Raw genomic sequence first — 20,256 nt, 5'->3', positions numbered from 1 at the left:
TTCTACAGATGGAAAAAAAATACATAACTGTTGCTGCATCTTTCCTGCCTTGAATATGCACAAAATAAACTATGGAAAAAGGGGGATATTTGAACTATGTGAGAAGGGGGGTATTTCCTCCCTACAACCCGTTTCAAACAGAAAAAGGAGTTACTAGTCTCTTTCTACTCACTGTAATTTCCATGGAAAATTGTTACTTCAGATCCAATCATATTTTTTCTCATAATACATTCACAGCAAGAACTCCTCCTCTACCAAAATAAAAAAAAAAGAGTTTCCTTTTTCTCTATATGTATAGCGTCAGACATAATTTATATGGACAAGGCTTTTTCACAAAGGCTTCCTGTGAGTGGAACACATTACCGCGGAACTGCTTCCACTTTGATTACAACTTGATCGTTTTAAAATCCAATTGCAACAAATTCTTGTCATAAACCATCCTAAAATAATCAGTTCATAAATGCTTGAATTCTCAAATTGGTCCTCATGTTTAGCCTGGCAATTATTAGCATAATTTAACACCAAAACAGCTATATAGTAAAGATTGTGGAAATAAAGAGTACATCACTGAAGTTATGGGTTTTTATTTTAGTGAGTTAAGCTCACATTAAGAAATCTTAGAATGAGAAAATATTAATCAAATTTAAAAATAAAAATAATTTCTTGTTATGGTTCTAAATTTGAATACCCCGACAAATCTGACAAGCAGCAAAATCTCACCCCTTCACTGAAAAGTCTTCTAATCTAGTATTTTCTTCCCTCGGACGGTTAGACTTTGGAACTCCCTTCCGGGTCCCTGCTTTCCTGATTGTACTGACATGCAGGAGAGTTCAAATGTAATGTGAACAGACATCTTGTGAGAACACTTGTCCAGATAATTCAAATATTCCAAATTTGCCACAATTCGTTTTTATTTTTTACTTAGTCAAGCCGAGAGGACTGGAAGCGTTTTGTTTAAATAATCACCTAAAAATAAAAAGCATCAAGGGTGATAATTCATTTTAAACTGAAGAGTAGAATAGAAGTTGTCTACCTTATATTTAAAACTAACTCTGAATATGTATTGTTTGGATTATTCGGACTACTGTTCTCATCTTCGATTTTATTTTCATGACGTTTTGGCAGACGTAACCTCCGACCTTCGAAGTTTTTGTTGAACTTTGGAATCTAAAAACATAGGAAAAAGAAATAAACTAAACAAAATGCTTACTATGTTATGTTAGTGAGGGACCTCCCAACCTACTCTAGTTGTTGAAGTGCTCGCTGTTTTCCGACTATTGCTGAAAACAAGAAAGACACTTCCTAAGAGTAAGTGGACAGTCCATGGGCAAAAGAAAGGTAAGCGGGGTTCTTGAGGTATGCGGTGATCTCTAGAATAAGTACGAACAAAGTGGGCCGAGGAAAAATAACTTTGTCGGGAAAAGGCATTCTGGGGGTATTCTAACAACTAAAATAAATGGGAGACATGACTCATTCGCACAACGGTTCTTTTGGTCTTTTACTGTCTTAGGCAGGGAACACATACTTGTTTCGATTAAATAAGCATAAACGAGTTGTGTGAATCCATCTATATTTGAAGACAGCAAGAGTCAGCCTCTTTCCATCACATGTGATTTTGATTTTAAGAGAGCAGGTCCCTCTCCTCCAACTAGTTGGTCAAAGCAGCCCCCACCACTAAATCCTGATATAATACCTTTCTAGACCAGGCAAAGAAAGGTCTCTTCACAGCCAAATCCTCAAAGATACTTTGATCTTTGCTCGTACTTCCGATCAATTCTTATCCAACTGGAGACCCAGTCCAACCCACACACCAAGGATCCAAACCAGACCATCAGTCCAATTAAAACGGCTTGGTAACACAGCCGTGCTCCTCCATGGAGCCAACCTTAGGCCGTTGGATTTGCTAAGGTTGACTACGGCCCTTGTAATCTTTTCGTATTGCTTGAATTCCGTTATGATGGTGTAAAGGTCTATCAGGCTCGAGATGCACACTGTCATATCATCAGCATAAGACACCTTGGCACACATACTGCCAGGAAGAGCAATTCCATGCAAGGGCAGTCCAGTTCCATCCTAAATTTGCACAGGAAGGGTTCCAGCATGAGGACGTAAAGCAGGGGAAGCAGCAGACAACCTTGATGTACCAACCGAGAGATAATGAAAAGTTCTGAACGCATCCGATTAACCTCAACAACTGCCGTTGGCCGAGTATACAAAATGGAGATCCATCTGTGAAAGCCTGGATTAAAAGCATCAGATCCGAAGAAGCCATGGTCGACGCTATCGAAAGCCTTGGACTGATCTAAATTAATCAGAGTAGCTTCCCACAGAAGAGACATTGTGAGCCTATCCTTGTTTTATCGTTATTTCCATGGCAGGTGCTCGTCTGAACTCAAATCTCTGGTCCCCCCTCGCCAATCTTTCACGAAAAACACCGTCTAGCTGAATCCACCGTGAAAAATTTTCCCCACTCTTTATCTGTGCCTAAATCAAAACGTAGATTCCATGAACAAAGCTTCTTTCTTAGAACTGCACGCCTGTGGAACTCTGTTCCGTATGCCTGCTTCCCACCTGACTATAACTTGGATGTCTTCAAGTCCAACGTTAAAAAATTCCTAATGAACCGCCCCCTTAAGTAAGCACTTCATCAAATCTCCACACTAACGTAATGTACTTGCAATAACCCTTATCCCTGAGTGGCTTCCGGGCTTTGATAAGTGGTGACCACCGTGTAAAAAAAAATGTCGTCTCTAAATAATTCTGATCAGCGTAATACTTACAGAACTGTTTAACCGTTATCTTTAGGAGAATTGCTTCCCAACACTCTGGAAAACCTTATCATTTTGCCCTATATTTAAGAATTCAGGTGATCGGCCATCTCTCTCTCAGTACGGACCAATACGTCTCCTGTGCATCACGAGTAAGTTGCTGGAATCAATATTAAATAAAGAAGTAGTCAATCACCTCAGCAGAAATAACCTTCTTAGTAACATGCAATATGGTTTCCGTTCTGCTAAATCTACAGCAGATGTGCTTACAGTTATATCTTAAAGGATTAGTGAATCTCTCGACAAAGGCTTCCTTTCTAGGGCAATTGCTCTTGACATATCAAAGGCCTTTGATAAGGTATGGCATAAAGGCCTACTTCACAAGATTTCCAGCACCGTATAGCTGGAAATTTCTTCTCAATTATTAAATCATTTTTCTCTGATAGGTTCATAAGAGTAGTAGTTGATGGACAGAAATCAGAAGCCCAAAGTGTTAATGCTGGAGTCCCTCAGGGCCCATCCTGGGCCCAACTCTTTCCTGATATGCATCAATGATCTCCTAAAACACATACTTAAATCATTCATTGGCATTTATGCTGATGACACAACCATCTATGACAACATATCAAGGGCTGTAAATGACAAAGTTATCTCTGATTCTCTCTCCTCGGATCTTGAGCGCGTGTTACAATCGAGGGAAGAGGTGGCTGGTTACTTTTAATGCATGTAAAACCAAGCTTCTATCTTTACATCATCAACGCTCTGATTCTCATCTGGCATCAATTGAAATGGATGGCTCTCGTCTTGGGGAGGCTCCATGTTTTGACAAGCTTCTGGGATTGACCTTTACTCGTACGTCATATCTGTTGCCAAGGCCGCTGGATAAATGGTGGGATCCTTCTACTGCTCCAGTAGATATCTCACTGCTGATGCAATTCTCTATCTATATAAAAGCCAAGTGCGTCCAAGGATGGAGCACTGTTGCCACATCTGGACAGGAGCTGCTAGGAGCAGCTTATCCTGCCTTGACAGAGTACAAAAATAGACTTCGTAGCTTAGTGGGGTATGCCCTTTTCTCTTCCTTGCAACCTCTCTCCCACAGAAGAGACGTTGCGAGCTTATCCGTTTCATTATTATTTCCATGGCAAGTGCTCGTCTGAGCTCCGATCTCTAGTCCACCTCACCAATCTTTCACGAAAAATACCCGTCTAGTTGAAACCACTGTCAATAATTTTTCCCACTCTTTATTTGTTCCTAAATAAAAACGTAGATTCCATGAACAAAGCTTCTTTCTTAGAAGTGCACGCCTGTGGAACTCTCTTCTGTTTGCCTGTTTCCCACCTGATTACAACTTGGATGTCTTCAAGTCCAACATAAACAAATTCCTGATGAACCGCCCCCTTAAGTAAGACGCTTCATCAAATCTTCATTACTAACGATTACTACGATACTATCCCATTGATTACTGTACACGCAATAACCCTTATCATCGAGTGGTGACTCCCATGTAAAAAAAAATCGTCAATCGAATCATAGTGGGTTTCCTGCAATGCAACCACATCTATGTGGCCCCTCAGCATACGAACATCCTTACTTCGGCACCTCATGCCCACCGTATTTAAACTACATAAATTTAAGTAGGTGGACATTACACCTAATCAGTGTTAACCACCGACCTGAAATCCCTAGGGGTCAGGGTGTATTGTATCCTGCACAATTTTGAGAGTGCGTTACTAATGTCACCACATATCAATGTCAAAAGTCACTTGCGGATAAGGATCAATGATGTGGATGGATTGTCAGTTAAATGATGAATAATATTATGAGAAGATTGAAGATGATGAATAGAATGAACTCAATTGGATTATTATAAGAATTATTTTTTTTTGTGTATTTGCCGACATTGGATTTGAAGGCGATCACGTTATAGTCTCCAGGAAAGCATTCCCATCATAATGGGTTATAACGTGGCTGTTACTCTTTAACCATGTCGTTACATTTCTATCATTCGGACCCACACATTGTCTGGTACCGTCGTAAGATCAAACAATCAAGGAAAAAAAATGCGACTTGGCATTTTTTTTTCAGGTGAATACAAAAAGCATTTATTCCAGTAAGTTCCCACAACATACTTCACTGTGTTTCAAAATATTATCACAAGTCGGACATGTCTTAGCTGTTGCTCGCCTTTCCGCTTTTTCCATGACACAGCGCATTTTCTCTCTCGCTGCACACGATTCAAAACACGTCCAATCGCTTCTTTTGCTAAACCACGTGCTGTCCTTTTTTTCTTCTTCCCTTGATGTCAGCGCGTGCACACTTGTTTAATTTGCATATGTGCTAAGACATCTGCTGCTGCTACTGCTAATATTTTCGCTAGTCAGCTATCATAGGCTGCTGCTGTTTTTCTCACATTCGCTCATATGCGCTATGTCACACTGTAACGGTACTTCGATACCACAGCCCCATGAAATATATGTATCCTTTTTACAAAATGAAAAGTTTTTCTTTTTTAAAAAATGATTACGAGATTAGATAATACAAGAGATTTTGTTTTTCAATTAATATATATATATATATATATATATATATATATATATATATATATATATATATATATATATATCCGCCATTTTCAGACAGTTTTTTTTTTATGTTCCCTTTTTTTCTCCTCATTGCCAAGTTTTAACGCCGTCGTTTCCGAAGACGCCCGATAATCCCCGATGTTTTACTTTTTATATGAAACGATTTCGTCCCATTTTTTTTCACGGAAGCTCTGAATATTAAAATATATATATATCCGCCATTTTCAGACAGTTTTTTTTATGTTCCCTTTTTTTTCTCCTCATTGCCAAGTTTTAACGACGTCGTTTCCGAAGACGCCCGATAATCCCCGATGTTTAACTTTATATATGTATTGATTTCGTCCCCCCCCCCGCTTTTTTTTTCACGGAAACTCTGAATATCAAAAAAAAAAAAAAAAAAAAAAAAAGGAACATGCTGTTTAATAACACCGGTAATTATTATTTTTTATGTATGTTCAAGCCTTAATACCGGTGTTGTTTCGGATAATGTTCCTTCTTAATAATATCCTAGTTTTACGTTAGAACATACATTTATAGATTTGCTATTTCCGAAACAATGTTTATATGTATTTATTGTTTTTTATTGTTTTCTTTTTTTGTTTGTTTTTTTTTTTTTTTTGTATAGATCCGCGTCACCCAAGGACAAGAACCTGAACATTTTCTGCGAATTTTCCAGGGAAAATTGATAGTATTAAAGGTAAGATCTATTCCACAAAATAATTAAAAATGATATTGGAACAGAGATTTTCTGGCCCTCTTGCAGTTTAGGGTGTCGTAGTCCCGACGCACGCGCGTCGAATCTACTCCAAAATAAAATAATGGCGCGCTACAGGGAATATGAACTGGAATAGATACATTGAGAGCATTGCCAAGGCTGCTGCAAGGAAGGTTTGCTCCCTCTACCGTGCTAGAAAACTACTTACGCCTGCCAGTATCCTATACCTCTATAAGGCAACCATTCGCTCATATATGGAGTACTGTTGTCACATCTGGGCTGGTGCATCTGCTGCTTGTCTCTCGATCCTGGACAGGGTTCAAAAGAGAGTCGCCAACCTGATAGGTCCTGAACTGTCATCTAGGCTTCAGCCTCTGTCCCCTCGACGAGATGTTGCATCCCTCTGCCTGTTCTACAAATACTTTAATGGTGAATGCTCTGATGAACTGCAAACACTTGTACCTCCCCGACGTAACTACCCCCGACAAACCCGACAAGCTACTAAGTCTCATCCCTTTACAGTAGAGATCCCTAGGTGAAAGAAAGCCTTTTACTCCAATAGTTTCTTCCTCAGAACTGCGGGTCTTTGGAATTCCCTACCGGGATTCTGCTTTCCCAACTGCAATGATATGCAGAAGTTCAAGTGTAATGTTAACAAACATCTTTCTACTCATCTCCCTTCATAATGACCCCGCTAATTAAGTCCCTAATAGTAGCCCCCTGCTTCAAAGTGGCACTGTGCCTTGTTTGGGGTGAAAATTGAATAAAAAACAGTAAAACCCAGTTGTGCGCGCGTGGATGTATAAATATCGTTTCAGCTGCGCGTACATTTTCTTTATCCACCCACGCAAATTCGGTGGTCCTTAAACGAAATTTCAGTTATTCGTGCGGATGTCAGTTAAAGCATCTTACGTCATAAGAATGTTATTCTTTTCATCCAATCAGATTACAAGGAAAACAAATTTTAAAAAAATATTTTTTTCTGAATACCTCCCTGGAGCCGGTCGGACAAGTATAAAAGGGCATCTATCGCCCAAAACGAGGAGGTCGACCTTTGAACACCATGGCGTAAACATCAACATCGACCCGTCCGCGTTTGGACGGTAAACACGCGCGAGCCCCTCAATTAATTCCTCCACGTGGATAAGAGCTTGCAACTCTAATGGACCTTTTTTTTATTCCCCTTTTCTAACTCCCCGCTAAGTAAGCGGTGGGTTTAATTCTTTGTAAAAAGACTGGTTATTTCTAACCAAGAACTCTTACTTGTTTCCTTTTGAACATTCAATTAATTCTATACTTCATCACATGTCGAGGAACTGTCGTTTTTATTACATGGAAAAAACATTGAATTATCTCAGAAAGAGACTTTCGACCAAGGAGAAACTTCATTGATTGAGATTGTCGGACTGACTTCCTCATCTTGGTTGTTATTGTCACAACGTTTCAGCCGTTTTGCCCTCCGGCCTTCGTCAGGTGTTTTGTATCGAAGTGGGGAACCGTTTGTTAGGAGTCTCGAACCCAACCCTTTACTATTATTACGGTGTTCGGACTCCAGCTAGGTTTTGGGACATAGTTGCTGATTCTTTGTTTTGAATGTTACTTTTTCACTGCCTTCGTTCAGGATTGAACTCAGCACCTTTGGGTAACTGTAAACTTTGATACAGCGTCTAGGACCACTCGGCCATATGTCACTAGGACAATTCTTAGTTGGTTTTTGTTAATGTTAAACCTATGTTGTTATTCAAGGTTTTCTCTCTCTATCAGAGGTGTCCAAATTGCATTCAGGAAAAACTTATCTTCTTTTTTCTTTCATTTACAATCTTAAAAAAAAACAAAATTTTTAAAAAATAATTTATCGATTCATCTCAGTTATCTTTGCTTACATTTGTTTCAACTCCCCATCTTATCACCATTACTATCAGCATCCAGTATCATCACTGCTCTTATTATTATTATTGAATTTTCGGGATTAACATCGACACACACGTTAGTCCCGCAACAAGGGAAACAGAAATATGAGGAAGAAAATGGGATATAAGTCGTGTTACACCGGTAGTAAGAATCCCACTTGATTGGATAGTGAAATTGACGGCATTACTATAAAATATTGATAGAATTTAAAAATTGAAATTATTGTAAAATAATTTAATTACCAATAATTAATAATCATTAGTATAAAAATAATTATTGCAAAAGATTTTTTAAAAGTAACACAATTCAATTGGATATTGAAAGTGAAGCATTTTACTTTATTTTAAAATTAAAAAAAAAATTAGATCTCTAAAAAATCGAAAATGCAAGGAAGTCGACAACAAATTACTGATCAGGTGTGGCGGATAAGGAGACCGACTGAGATATTTCTGCGTATATTATTATATTATTATATTATTATATTATTATGTTATTATATTATTATATTATTATATTATTATGTTATTATATTATTATGTTATTATATTATTATATTATTATGTTATTATATTATTATATTATTATGTTATTATATTATTATATTATTATATTATTATATTATTATATTATTATGTTATTATATTATTATATTATTATATTATTATATTATTATATTATTATATTATTATATTATTATATTATTATATTATTATATTATTATGTTATTATATTATTATATTATTATATTATTATATTATTATGTTATTATATTATTATATTATTATGTTATTATATTATTATATTATTATATTATTATATTATTATGTTATTATATTATTATATTATTATATTATTATATTATTATGTTATTATATTATTATGTTATTATATTATTATATTATTATATTATTATGTTATTATGTTATTATATTATTATATTATTATATTATTATATTATTATGTATCAGAGAACACTATCAGTCCTAATTAGCTTTGTTTGTAAAAAAAAAATGAATAAAATAAAATACGCATCAAGTGCGTTTGAAAGCCAAATCACAACGTAATATTAGGAAAATAAACAAATATTTTACTTGTTTGAAATTTATCACAAATATATTTCAGAGATAGACTCCATCTTCAGTATGTTGTTTTGTTTCTTTTATTTCCTTTTCTTCTTCCTTGCCATGCTGTAAAGTTGGAGAAAGAAGTCTGTTTGTAAAGAGCCGTGCGTTGTATCTGGCGATTGTATTTTGAATTGTTTGAACTGTATATGTGGGTGTATATATGTGCATGTGTATGTGTGTGTATGTGTATGTGCGTATATATGTGTGTGTGTATTTGTGCGTGTGTGTATGTGTGTGTATATGCATGTGTGTGTATGTCTGTGTATATGTGTGTATATGTGTCTGTATGTGTATGTGCGTGTATGTATGTATGTATGTGTGTGTATGTGTGTGCATGTGTGTGTGTATGAGCGAGAGAGAGAGAGAGAGAGCGAGAGAGAGAGAGAGAGAGAGAGAGAGAGAGAGTTTAACAGGGAATTCGAAAGTCCAATAGTCCAAAGGAAGAAACTATTGGATTAGAAGGCTTTTCAGCATCTAAAGACCTCAACAGCGAAGGGGCGGGATTTTTCTGCTTGTCGGGTCACTCAGGAGTATGTATATCGGGGGGATACAAGTGTTATGAATTCATCAAAACACATTTTAATTAAATAAAATAAAATATGAATCAAGTGCGCTTGAAAGCAAATCACAACGTAATATTCGGAAAATAGACAATAATATTTTACTTGTTTGAAATTTATAACAAATATATTTCAGAGGTATACTCCATCTTCAGTATGTTGTTTTTTTTTCTTTTCTTCTTCCTTGCCATGTTGTAAATTTGGAGCAAGAAGTCTGTTTGTAAAGAGCCGCGCGTTGTATCTCAGCGGTTGTATTTTGGAATGTTTGAACTACGCGTAGGCAACGTGAGAATAACCTTGTTTGTTTTCCTAATATTACGTTGTGATTTGGCTTTCAAGCGCGCTTGATGCGTATTTTTTTTTAATTTAAATTAAATCAACATTTCAATATGAATTCTCTTGACGTAAAAATAATTTGTTTTCTACTATTTTCAATTTGAATATCGTTTCGTTTTATCATTTCTGATTGTCTTTATTTGTTTGTCATTTATAAAATTACGCGTGAGTGATTCAATAAAAAAGATCTAAACTGCTAAAAATCATTACAAAAAATCTTGTATTTAATAAAAATCATTTAATGAAAACAATATTCCTTTCTAATATTGTCGATTTCAATAGTTCATTTAATTTATAAAACTAGCATTTCAGCCCGGCATTGTCCGGGTGTTTGGAGGTGTATGTTGAGAAAAAAAGGGGGGGGTAACTTTTAAAAAATTTGACCTCTATTATGACCCCTTAAATTTATTGTTTTGGGCTCAAATCGAGTTATTAAGTTAGATCCATGCCCAAGGAACCTATATCTAAAATTGCAAGTGTTTATACTCCAAATTGTCGGAGGAGTTTGGTAGAGTTCTCAAAGGTCAAATCGTTGAACTTTGACCCCCTTAACAGCCAAATTTCTGGCCGAAAACCGATCACATCGATTTTCCCAAATCTCAGTACCCTGTAAATCAAATTTCGAGTCTGTAGACTGAAAATTGACAGAATTATTGCGAAGGAAAATGTACACAGACACTTTCACTTTTATAGATATACAGATGACGCCAATTTCACTGTCAAATCAAGTGGGATTCTTACTCCCGGTGTAACATGACTTATGTCCCATTTTCTTCTTCATATATCTGTTTCCTTAAACTGCAAGAGGGCCGATTTTCTAATGTAATAGCATATTACCTTTTCACAAACATAGGCGCTATAAAACAAAGTCAGAATCAACCTGGGAATAAGAAGAACTAAAGAATAACTTTACTAAAACTTTGGAATGCAGGACACAACATCTAAATCATTACATAACAATAACGACATGCTTTTCCGGGTTTGTATTACTGTACACATAGATTCGTAAAATTGTCAGAAAACAAATCTATAACAAATAAATGTTACCAAAGTTACTTTTCTACCTAATTGGATAATTTTTTAGTGTTTTAATTTAATGTAACATGTTTATTCATCTCGAAAAACATACAGTGTTTACCGATGTCCAGCTAACGACTGACTAGAATCTCCCCAAATCTACATCTCATCACGTGTCTAAGATCAACAGCTGATGTAACCCCAATCAAGTCATTTGTTTATCCAAGCCAAAAATTATGTTTTCCCGTATTTTCCGAAATCACATTCTTTTTGTAGCTGTTTATTATTACAGTTGTCAATCACCTTTTCCCAATTTAATTGTTTATTTTTCTAATCATAATAATCGATGTAGCGACCCGCCGTCGCTCGAATCAATTAATAATAATAATAATAATAATAATAATAATAATAATAATAATAATAATAAAAATAATAATGTTTTGACCCTTGGCCCTGCCTACTACAGTTAACACAGATACTACGCTATGATCAGAGCCAAAGGGTCAAAACATTACATAAGGAATTCCACCCTCCTAACCCTTGCCTTCCGCCTTTTGGGAGTAGCAAGTTTATCGCTTGTTGTCTTAGGCGCCCTCGCAGGATAATGCCGACGGGGTTGCTCAGACTTAGTTTTGAAGAATCAGATTGCTCCTCCTCTTAGGGCACTGACCCATTTTTCCACCTTGCGACTTTGTGTCACATCCTGTCGCGGCTGGAGAGTTGTAAATATTGTGTCGTCGTGTTATAATTCAATTTTTCAGTTATCCCGCCCTTGTTTATGACATTTGCCCTCATATTCTATTATTCTATTATTCTGTTATTCTGTTCTATAAACGAACACGTTCTTATCAAACACTGAAATCAAAGTAATATTTCTTAGTAAAAAATCTATTCAGTCGGTCAACGTTCGCTGTAGGATAATGTTTCGTTGTCTCAAGGGCTTGGCTAATGTTTCTCCTGTGTTTGCACAAATCAAAGGTGCATATCAAATATTAATGTGTCTCTAAATGATACAGGCAGGAGCGCCATCGTGGGTGAGCCGACCAATTGAAACATTTTTTTCTTTTGATGCAAATAACTGTTTTATCAAGTTAATCGAGCGCAAAGACTCGCCTCGCTCCAAACTCATGTCAACAAGCCCCTTTGTTTTTTATCTGGAGGGAAGGTTAACTAATTATGTACGGTAAATGGAGTATTGTTGCAACGTCTGGGCAGGAGCTGCTTGGCGCGCACTAATCCACCATTGATAGAGTTCGAAACTTAATAGGTTATGTTCTTTTCTCTTCCCTGCAACCTCTTTCCCACAGAAGAGACGTTGCGAACCTGTCTCTGTTCTGTCGTTATTTTCATGGCAAGTGCTCGTTTAAGCTCCAATCTATGGCACCACCTTGCCAAACTTTCACACACAAAAAAACCAGACTAGCTACAACCACTATATATGATTCCCCCACACTCTATCTGTGCGCAGATTCCATGAACAAAGTTTATTTTCCAGAACTGCGCGCCTGTAGAACATTGTTCCACTGACCTGCTTCCCGGTTAAATACAACATGGTAGCCTCCAAATCCAATGAAAGCAAGTTCCTCTTGGGCCATCCCAATAAATAATAAAATCTACGCCAATTTACGCCATTAACGATTACTATAATACCACTTTGCATTCATTAACCATTATTCTCGAGTGGCATTTGGGCCTTGATAAGTGGTGACTCTCAAGTAAAAAAATTAAGACACGACAATTGGCTCTTGTCGATTCTCTATTTTTGTTATATTATTATTATTATTATTATTATTATTATTATTATTAGCACTATTAGCGTTATTATTATACTATAATTTTTATTATTATTAATATTATTATTATATCATTATTATTAATATCGTTATTATTTTATTATTATTATTACTATTAAAATAATTATTGTTATTATAATTATTATTTTTTTTTACTATTATTATTATCATTATTATTATACTTTTGTTATTATTATTATTGTTATTATTATTACTATTATTTCTATTATTATTACTATTATTACTATTATTATTATTTTTATTATTACTATTATTATTATTATTATTATTATTGTTATCATTATAATTATTATCATTATTATTATAATTACTATTATTATTTATTATTATCATTATTATTATTATTATTTAATATTATTATTATTATCGTTATTATTATTATAATTATCATTATCATTATTATTTATTATTATTATCATTATTATTATTATTATTATTATTTAATATTATTATTATCTTTATTATTATTATCATCATTATTATTATTTTTCTTCTTCTTCTTCTTCTTCTTCTTCTTCTTCTTCTTCTTCTTCTTCTTATTATTATTATTATTATTATTATAGGGTACAGGCAGCAGTTCAGACGGACCAGAGGACCTAAATATCTTATTCCATATCCGGGGATCAACTGACGTTAATACGCGAGCCCAACAAGTAAGTCATTTTACGAATGTATTACTAACTTGTAAAAAGAGTTAGTGCAATCCTCCAAGGGATTAACTTCTCCATTTTGGGGTGGCGGAAAGGTGTTATATAACAGCAAATTATTTTAATGATTGTTGACTTGTTGAAGTGATGCCGCCAAATATTTTGCAAAGACTTCGAGAACAAATATTTTTTCATTTAGTTAAAAACTTCTGCAATAACTAATGTTTAGTCTTTGATACCAGTTTATTCCTCCAAATTTTCTATGAATCAAATCAAAGTCCTCTATGCATAACGTACTAGCAGAGAGGCCCGACATTGCCCGGGACCAAATAATGATGAATGAATTTTCCATCCCATACTTTTAATGTCATCGAAATCACGAAAATTGCCCATTTTTCAATTAAATCGATTAATTGCCTGCTCCTTTTGTGGACCGACTGCAGTTCACTGGTGGTGGGGGAGGGGTGAGAAGCTTCACATAATATATTATAATTTACATTACACTGTAGAGAACTTACTGTTGATATTATGAAATTATTTTTATATAATGGCTTGAATTAAAGTTTAAAATTCAAAATTCAAATATATTTCAGTTGTGCACTAAACAGAAACACTCATTTCTAATGCGCCACTGTCTTATAAAAAAACTACTGTTTATTAAATAAAATATTTTTATATAATGGCTTGAATTAAAACTTAAATGCAAAAATTCAAGTATCATGGTTCAGTTGTGTTCTAAGCCGAAACGTTTATTTTGCAAGCGCCCCTGCCTTATCGAAGTTTATAATTCGGCTCCTTCTGCTTGTGTGGTGATAAAACTTCTCAAATGCACTTGTGATGTTAGGCTTTATAAGATGTTGACTCGAATTGTTCCTTCTTTTAATCGGATTTTTCGATTATCAATTAACGATTTTAGATACTTATCAGAGGCATTCCAATAGAAAACCTGCATAAGCATACTCCTAGACACATAAAGTATATTTGAGTTAAATTTCATAAAATTATCATCCCAGCCTTTTCGGAGCTCATTGGGAACTCTCTGTTTCTTTCTCACACACAGACGAAGTGCCTTTATATATAAGTAGAGATTTATAAGTCTTACCCTATTATGCGTCTTTCGTTTCTTTTCTTTCAGAAATATATACAGAGACATTCGCTGAGAGTTTATGAGGTTGTATTTCTAAAGAGAGTTGACTCACACGAGAGAGAGGGAGACTAAAGCTCGCTTTACTAATTACTTAGTTTACTCATCTACGTAACTATGATTGGCAGCATACATATACCACTATCTGCCGGTCCCTGAGGTGTGACCGGCAGACGTGTTATAGTAATTGTCTTAAAGCGGTCTCATGAAGATATGAAGATGGGCCAGTCATTAGAGTCTGTGTAGCAAGAAGAAAATCATACCTGAGATGTTGGATCTGGGTGTGGCTCCTTTCTTTTCTCAAGATGATCTCTTCACCCTGGTGGCATTCTGGTGGGAATCTTCATCTCTTTGTCCTCAGGGCCGCCTTTCGACTTCAGACATTTATGAAGGCATTCATGGCAGACACAAGAAAAATGACACGCGACACAATTGTAATATACATAAGGTATAACTAACTATTTTATTTTACATTAGAGATACAATATATATTACAAAAAAAAACAATTTACAATTAATTTTTACAATTAAAACTGGATGATAGGCTTTTCGAAGCTAACTAACCTACCCTAACTAGTGTTGAGGGAGGGGGTCCCCCCCCCGTGTACGAAGACAGACTATGCGTCCTCACATCATGGTGGTCGTGCAGGAAAGAGACAGAAAGATAGCAAGGGAATTATGGGAAGGGATTTCTTTGTATCTCTACGCTCATGGCCAAATAACTACTGGTCCATGCTGCAGAGTGTGTTAGAAACAGTGGCACAAAGAAATAGTGCCACACATCCTTCTATCTATCTATCTATCTATCTATCTATCTATCTATTTGTGACAGAGCGCGGTCGCGCTTATGGTAAAAGCAGCAGCAACTATGCAACTGACCAAGCCGGTGCGAGGTGACGTCACAGCAGGAAAGAAAGAAAGAAAAAATATGTCTGAGAAGAGGAGAGGGGAGATAGAAGTGTCACAGACGTGGCTTGAGAGCGACAAGGAAAAGGCGTGTCCTAAACATGTCTGGACAAAGACAGAGCACCACGTGTTCGTTCGTCACGGCAGAATCTTGTTAAGTGCATTAGAGTATGAGAAGACTCTTGAACAAGAGACAGGATGTTATTCTGGAAGTACCTGTAAATAAATGTCTGTTGTTTTGTAACATAATGCGTATAAGTGCACATGGAAGGTATCAGCAGCAGCAAAGGATGGTCAGCGTGCAAATAGATTAACAGCAGCAGTAGCAGAAAAACGCGCATATGCAAATTAGGAAGTGCGCGGGAGAAGAGGAAGGAAGACAGGATGTTATTCTGGAAGTACAATAAATAAATGTCTGTTGTTTTGTAACTGTTGTGTCTGTATCAATAACAACACGAACGCAGAAAGTAAAGGTAAAACAAATATATTAAGACGAAAAGATAATACATATTTACAAAGGTGCAGTTGTACTGCAGTTGGAAGATTATCCGGCAGAGGGCGTGTTAAAGTCTTTCATGGAGCAACCGGCACATGCGTCTTGCCTATCCGGCGTTCGAATACAGATCCCCGGTCTTGCTGACTTGATACCTTTATCTATGTCTTGTTCACCCACGTATGCTAATTAGTAACATAGTGCGTATAAGTGCGCGTGGAAGGTATAAGCAGCAGAAAAGGATGGTCAGCGTAGCAGAAAAACGCGCATATGCAAATTAGAAAGTGTGCGGGAGAAGAAGAAGGAAAGAAAAAGGCGAAAAAATGCAACGAAAGAAAAAGTCGGCGTTAAGAAGAACAGACGTGTAAAGACGCAGACGAGAAATGGCCAGCATAGAAAGACAGTCGACGTCAAGGAAAATAAGCGAGAATGGGCCAGTTGTGACCGGCGTGCGGTTTGAGGAAGGAGAAACGGATGCCTTATAAAATGGACATGTGGTCGTGAGCGACTTTTTAAAGTTGTGCCGAAACAATTATAATGGTAATAAAAAAAATGCTGACCCAGATTTTTATTTATGCGTTTGTACTTGTTTTATTTGTTCGTCCCTGCGACAAGTGTAACGCCTTCGTTACAAATTTTAACTATAAAAAGTGAGCCGATTTCTTTCCTTGTATTTGTTTCCTTGCGAATGTCTGCATAAAACGTGTGGGTCCCGAGTGTTGACATGTAATGACTCGGACCCTGACCTTATTTAGGTGATGGTTTTCATATAACAGAGCGCTGACGCATATACAGTAGCAGCTGTATGTGAATGACCGAGCTGTGTGCGAGGTTATGTCACAGCGAGGAAAGAAAAAGGTTATAGGAGAAGACAGAGGTAGATGTGTCACACAGGTGGCACGAGAGCGACAGGAAAAGATGTGTATTGAATACGGCCAGGCAGGAAGGGAGTACCATGTATTCGAAACGGCAAAGTCTTGTCAAGCACATGTGAGTGTGAGAGTACTTTTGAACAAGAGACAAGGCATCATTCTGGAAAGTACCTGTAAATAAATGTATGTTTCAGCTGAAACGTGAGTCAGATTCTTTCCTTGTCTTTGTTACCCTGCTATCTGTATACAACGTGTAGGTTCCAAGCGTGGACGTTGCATATCTATCTATCTATGTATCTATGTATCTATGTATCTATGTATCTATCTTTTTCCTCCTCGCTTATAAGTGTGTCTACGTTTCTCTCTATTTGCTGCGTGTTGAATCTCTTTCTCTTTCAATCGTATCCCTCCAAATATTGTTCAGCAAAATCCCACCCTTCACCATAGAAGTATCTAAATGCCGGAAAATTTTCAACTCTAATAGCTTTTCTACTTACGCTGCTTACCATTGGAATTCCCTCCCTGCGCCCTGTATGCCTTGTTTTAGATTATCAGAAAAATAATCTCACCCCCTACACTGCAAAGGACCCACAGATGTCGAAATATGATGTAATAACTTTTACTCAAACCTCGTGACTTTTGAATTCCCTTTATACAACCTGTTATTTTTTTACTGCACCAACATGTAGAAATTTAAATGTAGTGTACACAAATATCTTACTTATCAACTCCATCACCAGATATTTTTTTTATAAAAGAGTCACAATTTAACAAGACCCAAGAGCCACTCGAGGATTAGGGTTGTTGAGTGAGAAGTGGATGAACAGATAACGTGGCAGAATTTGATTATGCAAGAGGAATTTTAAAAACTTGTTTACATTAGACTTGCAAACGAATATGTGGTAGTCAGCTGGAAAGCAGCCCTGCGATACTGTGTTCCACACACAGTTCTAGAAATGAAATCTTCCCCATGGACGTTCCGTTTAGTTTTAGTCACAGAAAGGGAGAAAGGAAAATTATCGACAGTGGTTGTAGTTAGACAAGTTGCCTCATACATAAGGTAAGTAGTCGACTATAGTCAATGGCGACCTGAAGGCATCCTTTTTATTAACTGCTACGCCAAGGTGTAAGGAAGGGTAGCACTCCATCCCCGGGATTACTCTATGTACCCTTGCCTCCCCTTTTGAAATTATGAGTGTTTAGCAGAGGGTCATTAGGTGCTATTTTTTAAAAAGTCTTTGATATAACTGGACCGATGATGGAACCCTGGTCTCTCGACCCATTAGCAAACTCTCTTTTCATTATGTCAAATGAGCCGGTTAATTTACCACTATTATAGAAACCTCTTATATTTAAGTGGCAATATTCCTTGCTTATGGCGAAAAAAAAAATCAGGAACGATAAATGAATAAGACAATAATATACGCAAGAGAACTTCCATAGGGCCTCCTAGACGTTATTTGAACAGTACAACAAGTGCATTGCAGTCGGAGGAGATTACTTCAAAGGGGACTAGAGTTTCATGTGCGTACTGTCAATAAAAGTGGCATGCGAAAAATGTCTGGAAACTTATTGAAAGCACCTCGTGATGAGTTGTGATACAACGAAACTACTGTATGTGGATAACAATATATATATATATACACTTGTGCCCGATATTATTCATACCCCTCGGATCTTTGAGATTTCTGTAAGAATATTGCTCAAACCAGAAGGTAGACAATATTAAAGGGATTTCAAACAATAAATCAAGCATAAGCATTCAATTTAAACTCAACAAATAAATAAATTATGCAAGTTTGAAACATTATACAAAGAAAAACAATAATGGCACTAGTTCAAAATTATTCATACCTCTCTTACTAATAGTCAATAGCATGCCCTTTATTCTTAATAACTGCCTGTAACCGTTTTGGATATTTATCAACAAGGTTTTTACAAGCATCAACACTGATTTTTGACCATTCTTCAATGCAGTAGTTCTCCAAATCCCTCAAATTTCTAGGTTTCCGCTTTTTAACCTCAGTTTTCAATATGTGCCAGAGGTTTTCGATAGGGTTCAGGTCGGGACTCTGGCTAGGCCATTCCAAAACATTAATTTGATTATCCTCAAACCATTTCTTGACTATTTTGGCAGTATGTTTTGGATCATTATCCTGTTGAAGGACCCAGTTTGGTCCTAAATCGAGCGTCTCCGCATCCTGTCTAATGTTTTTCTGGAGTATCTCCAAATATTGCTCCTTCTTCATGGTTCCATCTATCTTGACCAAACTACCTGGGCCACTAGCCGAAAAGGAGCCCCAAAACATTAGGCTACCACCACCATGTTTCACCGTGGGTATGGTGTTCTTTGAGTTGTAAGCTTCTCCTTTCTTCCTCCAAACGTAAGAAGCATCCATATGGCCAAACAATTCAATTTTTGTTTCGTCAGTCCACAAAATACTTGAGAAAACGGACTCTGGAGAGTTCACATGGGTCCTAGCAAACTTTAGACGTGCTGCAAGGTGTTTTCCGGTGTGCAATGGAGTCCTTCTTGGTCTTCTTCCTTTCAGACCATTTTCATGCAGAGTCCTTTGCAATGTTTGCCTTGATATTTTTATGCCAGAAGACTCCAGATTTTCTAAAATGTCCTTAGTAGTGGTGGTTGAATTTGCATTAACACTTCTTACAATATTCCTGGTGGCTCTAGCAAACAGTTTCCTTTTCCTTCCTCTACCAATCAAGTTGCTTGTTGTGTGGTGGCTCTGGAATTTTTTGATGATGCTCTGTACTGTTGCTGTAGGGACCTCACATTTCTTGGAAATTGACTTGTAACCTAAACTATCCTTATGTGAATTCACAATTTTAGTCCTAAGATCATTACTAAGCTATTTTTTCTTCCCCATTCTAATAATTTTTATTCTTTTATTGGTTTTCAGTTGATATCATTTTAATTTCTGAAAAATGCAAAAAACGAAATGAAATTAATCAAAGGTTGTATAAAAGCATTCAAAATAAGAATCAAACAGGAAACAAACAGTCAGAAACTCGATTAATACTGAAAAAATAAGGGGGTATGATTATTTTTGAACATTGCAGATTTTATAAATAGCTGTATATTTCTTTTATTACAAGTATCCCGAGATTTTAAAATGACGAAAATGATCAGAAGAGGTTTATTAAGAATATGTATCAATATGGACGTAAACAATAAATTCTTACAAAGTTACACCTAATAAACTCAATTTTCAAGGGGGGGGTATGAATAATATCGGGCACAAGTGTATATATATATATATATATATATATATATATATGTATATATATATATTGTCATCCACATACAGTACTGTTTCGTTGTATCACAGTACTGTATGTGGATGAC

At 36.2% G+C, this 20,256-nt stretch overlaps 1 protein-coding gene across 2 annotated transcripts in view; it reads left to right on the top strand.

The window, feature by feature from the left end:
• LOC145266317 (advillin-like) overlaps positions 1-20,256 on the top strand; it is a 438,949-nt gene that overhangs the window by 246,202 nt on the left and 172,491 nt on the right. For both annotated transcript variants that reach the window (XM_080121877.1, XM_080121876.1), the window contains 2 exons: positions 5,979-6,050; positions 13,394-13,483. In XM_080121877.1, the coding sequence (XP_079978003.1) occupies positions 5,979-6,050; positions 13,394-13,483 (162 nt within the window). The remainder of the gene's footprint in view (positions 1-5,978; positions 6,051-13,393; positions 13,484-20,256) is intronic.

Source organism: Euprymna scolopes, chromosome 41 (assembly GCF_053919585.1).
Source record: "Euprymna scolopes isolate OS-2025 chromosome 41, ASM5391958v1, whole genome shotgun sequence".
Taxonomy (NCBI): Eukaryota; Metazoa; Mollusca; class Cephalopoda; order Sepiida; family Sepiolidae; genus Euprymna; species Euprymna scolopes.
The sequence above is the reverse complement of the archived record's forward strand: the minus strand, read 5'-3'. Positions and strand labels throughout refer to the sequence as shown.